At 50.0% G+C, this 6000-nt stretch overlaps 1 protein-coding gene across 1 annotated transcript in view; it reads left to right on the top strand.

Annotated features, from left to right (window-relative positions):
* Window positions 1-158: 158 nt before the first annotated feature.
* The window catches only part of asgr1a (asialoglycoprotein receptor 1a), a 13405-nt gene continuing 7563 nt past the window's right edge, over window positions 159-6000 (top strand). The window contains exons 1-3 of the mRNA XM_075450763.1: window positions 159-230; window positions 450-527; window positions 623-730. Of these exons, the coding sequence (XP_075306878.1) occupies window positions 470-527; window positions 623-730 (166 nt within the window). The 5' untranslated portion in view covers window positions 159-230; window positions 450-469. The remainder of the gene's footprint in view (window positions 231-449; window positions 528-622; window positions 731-6000) is intronic.

The following is a 6000-nucleotide window of genomic DNA, read 5'->3' on the forward strand; positions in this document are numbered from 1 at the left end:
CGGCGTATTTGCTGCATTCTTTGGGGAAGTTCACCGAGGATCGCTTCCCTCCTCGGAGGAAAAGGGAAGCTGTGACCATCTGAGAAATGTTATGAAATGTTGAACTCATTCTATAAAGTGATGAGTGGACGTTTTCCCACCGACTGATGAGAGGAAAAGTGAAGCTGAAGGAATCATTTCTGCCTTTTCACAGAAAACAGTCGTATTGTTCCTGAGGAGAGTGAAAGAAGGTGAGAAGCAGCTTGATTTCTGTCTGTTTACAGTCAGTTTAACAGTTAGCTTCTGATGGGAAACCATCGGTTTCACATTGTTTTAATGAGTCTGCATTAATCCAGGTAGAGTTCAGGATATTTATGTGATGCTATTGGTTATATTATGAAGTCATTGTTAGATTGTTAGACAGCACAGTAATGCCAGCTGAACCTTGTCATCTCCATGACACATCGCAGCTGAAGCTCAGCTCGTCCACATGGAGTCTGACTACCGCTATGAGAATGAAATGGATGGCAACGCCTTGTGGATCAAAGGTCTGTGATGGAGGACGATGTCATGCAGCTAGTTTCAGCAGCAGCAGCAGCGTCTGTCCCAGCTGTGAGAAACTAACCGTCCGTCTGTCTGTCAGAACCTCCACCCGTCCCCGTCCCAGGAGAGTCCAGGATCAGACGCTGGGGGGTTCCTGCTCTGCTGGCTGCAGCCCTGCTGGTCCTCTGCATGGTGCTGGGAGCCACCAGTGAGAACACACACACATACACGCACACACACACACACACACACACACACACACGCACGCACGCACGCACGCACACACACACACACACGCACACACACACAAGCACGCACGCACGCACGCACACACGCACGCACGCACGCACACACACTCACGCACACACACACACAAGCACTTGTTTTTGTAGTAACGTGGGTACTTAGTGTATCCGGTACGAAGTGGGGACACCTTTCTATATGAAGTAAAGGATTGGTTTTAGGTTTGCGTTTTTTTTGAGGGACTCTGGAACAGGAAATATCATCTTTAATATAGAAATAAATCAAATTTAGAAAATTGAAAATTGTCTGTATTTGGACCCACGTGGGGACGTGCCCATTCGGCTAATCACCAACAACCAAAGTTAGTTGGTGATTACCTGTAGCATCCACTGCCTGGGTGCTGCAGGCAGTGGATGCTACAGGCAGTGTATGCTACAGGCAGTGTATGCTGCAGGCAGTGTATGCTGCAGGCAGTGGATGCTGCAGGCAGTGGATGCTACAGGCAGTGTATGCTGCAGGCAGTGTATGCTGCAGGCAGTGGATGCTACAGGCAGTGTATGCTGCAGGCAGTGACGGACTGGGGTAAAAAAACGGCCCTGGCATTTTGCACCCACAAGCGGCCCGTAGACCAGCATTTGCCAACCCCCCCCCCCCCCCCACACACACACACACACGCACACACACACGCACACACACTTCGCCACATGACGCATTCTGTAAGCATTTATTGACGCGCAATGTCATACTACATCAATAGGCAAAGAAGATGGAATGATGTGGCGATTCTCAGTAGTAATTACTTGCAACACACAGACATATAGAAAAATGGTGACGCGCACCTTCAATACAAACATTGGTGACAGCGCACCACATCCACATCTAAACTCAAGTTTCAGAAACCAAAATTAAGCTTCAAACTAGAAACAACAGACACCGGGCATCAAACTTGCCTGCACGCACGCACGCACAGACATACACACACACACACACACACACACACACACACACACACACACACAATCGTCCACTAGTTTTTGATGTCCACTTCGCTCCTGCACCCTGTGTTTATATGCAAAAGTCCCTTCTTTAGATCGCTGTCCACTCGAGAGAGACCCAGCTAATACTTCATGACAAGACAGTTATGGTAGTCCAACTAACCAGTCCAGAGCTAAATACAAAGCAAATTGTCAGCAAGACAAGCCGTCAAATCGAGAACCCATTGTCATGAAGTTAGTAATAGGAATAAGAACAACTACAACAGCGCTGCCATAGATTACCAGGCAGTTACCACAAGCTAAACAGGTTTACACATCGTAAAAAGTGTGCCTTGTATTACTCTTTAGGTTAGCCAGACTAGCCACAGACTAGCTTATGACAGTAGGCTACACTGATATAGAAAAGTGAGTGACAATACAGACAGACCCTACGTCAAAGAGATGAGATGAAATATAAAAATAAATAGTGCCACGGCGGACACAATGATTAGTGGAAATCCTTCGGCCCCTACCTTGTCTTGTTCGTAGCGTCTGTGCAACACATCTTGTTAATATCCATATTTGTGTAGACTTGTTGCTATTCCATTGTGAACGTATTTCTTGGCGATTGCAGAGACAAAACTTCGTCATGTTCTTTTTTTCAAGCAAGCCAAGAAGGCATACTACAACATAGATTATAAGTTATTTATATTTACTTAGTTATAACTCTTTTCAATTTGTCCCTCTTTTTCTCCGCTCCGGCGGGAGCCGGGTAAATAAAATTCCCACAATGCATTGCTTTACTCCAGTTGTCTCAAAAACATACAGAACATAGATGGGTATACATTTCTTTTATTTTAAACATTTTTACATCGTACGAAGATATATTCAGATAAAATAAAATAATGGAATGTAAATTAACCATAATAAAACACATCATCAAGGTCCCACCGTCAGTGTGTAATGTATAGCGATTTTAGTGGTATAAAAAGTGAAAAGGTTCCACTGAAGGGTCAGTAAGAAGGAACTTTTAGGATGACTAGGGAGCGTGATGACCGACCGTGACTGCGGGCCCGGGATGGGTATTGTCAGGGCCGCGGCCCTTCGGGCATGTGCCCAAATGCCAGACCGCTCAGTCCGTGCCTGGCTGCAGGCAGTGGATGCTACAGGCAGTGGATGCTGCAGGCAGTGGATGCTGCAGGCAGTGGATGCTACAGGCAGTGGATACTACAGGCAGTGGATGCTGCAGGCAGTGGATGCTACAGGCAGTGGATACTACAGGCAGTGGATGCTGCAGGCAGTGGATGCTACAGGCAGTGGATGCTGCAGGCAGTGGATGCTACAGGCAGTGTATGCTACAGGCAGTGTATGCTGCAGGCAGTGTATGCTGCAGGCAGTGGATGCTACAGACAGTGGATGCTACAGGCAGTGGATGCTGCAGGCAGTGGATGCTGCAGGCAGTGGATGCTACAGGCAGTGGATGCTACAGGCAGTGTATGCTGCAGGCAGTGTATGCTACAGGCAGTGGATGCTACAGGCAGTGGATGCTACAGGCAGTGTATGCTACAGGCAGTGCATGCTACAGGCAGTGGATGCTACAGGCAGTGTATGCTACAGGCAGTGTATGCTACAGGCAGTGTATGCTACAGGCAGTGGATGCTACAGGCAGTGGATGCTACAGGCAGTGTATGCTACAGGCAGTGGATGCTACAGGCAGTGTATGCTACAGGCAGTGGATGCTATAGGCAGTGTATGCTGCAGGCAGTGTATGCTGCAGGCAGTGTATGCTGCAGGCAGTGGATGCTACAGGCAGTGTATGCTGCAGGCAGTGTATGCTACAGGCAGTGTATGCTGCAGACAGTGGATGCTACAGGCAGTGTATGCTGCAGGCAGTGTATGCTACAGGCAGTGTATGCTGCAGACAGTGGATGCTACAGGCAGTGTATGCTACAGGCAGGGCATGCTACAGGCAGTGGATGCTACAGACAGTGGATGCTACAGGCAGTGGATGCTAAAGGCAGTGCATGCTACAGGCAGTGCATGCTACAGGCAGTGCATGCTACAGGCAGTGGATGCTACAGGCAGTGGATGCTACAGGCAGTGGATGCTGCAGACAGTGGATGCTACAGGCAGTGGATGCTGCAGGCAGTGTATGCTACAGGCAGTGTATGCTGCAGGCAGTGTATGCTGCAGGCAGTGTATGCTACAGGCAGTGGATGCTACAGGCAGTGGATGCTACAGGCAGTGTATGCTGCAGGCAGTGTATGCTACAGGCAGTGTATGCTGCAGGCAGTGTATGCTACAGGCAGTGGATGCTACAGGCAGTGGATGCTACAGGCAGTGTATGCTACATGCAGTGTATGCTACAGGCAGTGCATGCTGCAGGCAGTGTATGCTACAGGCAGTGCATGCTACAGGCAGTGGATGCTACAGACAGTGGATGCTACAGGCAGTGGATGCTACAGGCAGTGCATGCTACAGGCAGTGCATGCTGCAGGCAGTGTATGCTACAGACAGTGCATGCTACAGGCAGTGGATGCTACAGGCAGTGTATGCTACAGGCAGTGTATGCTACAGGCAGTGCATGCTACAGGCAGTGGATGCTACAGACAGTGGATGCTACAGGCAGTGGATGCTACAGGCAGTGGATGCTAAAGGCAGTGCATGCTACAGGCAGTGCATGCTACAGGCAGTGGATGCTACAGGCAGTGGATGCTACAGGCAGTGGATGCTGCAGACAGTGGATGCTACAGGCAGTGGATGCTGCAGGCAGTGTATGCTACAGGCAGTGGATGCTACAGGCAGTGGATGCTACAGGCAGTGGATGCTACAGACAGTGGATGCTACAGGCAGTGGATGCTACAGGCAGTGGATGCTACAGGCAGTGGATGCTGCAGGCAGTGTATGCTACAGGCAGTGGATGCTACAGGCAGTGGATGCTGCAGACAGTGGATGCTGCAGGCAGTGTATGCTACAGGCAGTGTATGCTACAGGCAGTGCATGCTACAGGCAGTGCATGCTACAGGCAGTGGATGCTACAGGCAGTGGATGCTGCAGACAGTGGATGCTACAGGCAGTGGATGCTACAGGCAGTGGATGCTACAGGCAGTGGATGCTACAGGCAGTGGATGCTGCAGGCAGTGTATCCTACAGGCAGTGGATGCTACAGGCAGTGGATGCTACAGGCAGTGGATGCTACAGGCAGTGGATGCTACAGACAGTGGATGCTACAGGCAGTGGATGCTACAGGCAGTGGATGCTACAGGCAGTGTATGCTGCAGGCAGTGTATGCTACAGACAGTGGATGCTACAGGCAGTGGATGCTGCAGGCAGTGGATGCTGCAGGCAGTGTATGCTACAGGCAGTGTATGCTACAGGCAGTGTATGCTACAGGCAGTGGATGCTACAGGCAGTGTATGCTACAGGCAGTGGATGCTGCAGGCAGTGGATGCTGCAGACAGTGGATGCTGCAGGCAGTGTATGCTACAGGCAGTGTATGCTGCAGGCAGTGTATGCTACAGGCAGTGTATGCTACAGGCAGTGGATGCTACAGGCAGTGGATGCTGCAGACAGTGGATGCTACAGGCAGTGGATGCTACAGGCAGTGTATGCTACAGGCAGTGTATGCTACAGGCAGTGTATGCTACAGGCAGTGTATGCTACAGACTGGATGCTACAGGCAGTGGATGCTACAGGCAATGTATGCTACAGGCAGTGGATGCTACAGGCAGTGTATGCTACAGGCAGTGTATGCTACAGACTGGATGCTACAGGCAGTGGATGCTACAGGCAATGTATGCTACAGGCAGTGGATGCTACAGGCAGTGTATGCTATAGGCAGTGGATGCTACAGGCAATGTATGCTACAGGCAGTGGATGCTACAGGCAGTGGATGCTACAGGCAGTGTATGCTACAGGCAGTGGATGCTACAGGCAGTGTATGCTACAGGCAGTGGATGCTACAGGCAATGTATGCTACAGGCAGTGGATGCTACAGGCAGTGTATGCTACAGGCAGTGGATGCTACAGGCAGTGGATGCTACAGGCAGTGGATGCTACAGGCAATGTATGCTACAGGCAGTGGATGCTACAGGCAGTGTATGCTACAGGCAGTGGTTGCTACAGGCAGTGGATGCTACAGGCAACATTTTTTTTCATCTTTAAATGAAACCCTTTGGTCTCAGTGAGTAAAATCATCTGTAACCTCTGTTCTGTGTGTGGCCAGATGTTAAAGGATCATCTGTAACCTCTGTTCTGTGTG

The sequence above is a fragment of the Odontesthes bonariensis genome, chromosome 19 (genome assembly GCF_027942865.1).
Source record: "Odontesthes bonariensis isolate fOdoBon6 chromosome 19, fOdoBon6.hap1, whole genome shotgun sequence".
Lineage (NCBI taxonomy): Eukaryota > Metazoa > Chordata > Actinopteri > Atheriniformes > Atherinopsidae > Odontesthes > Odontesthes bonariensis.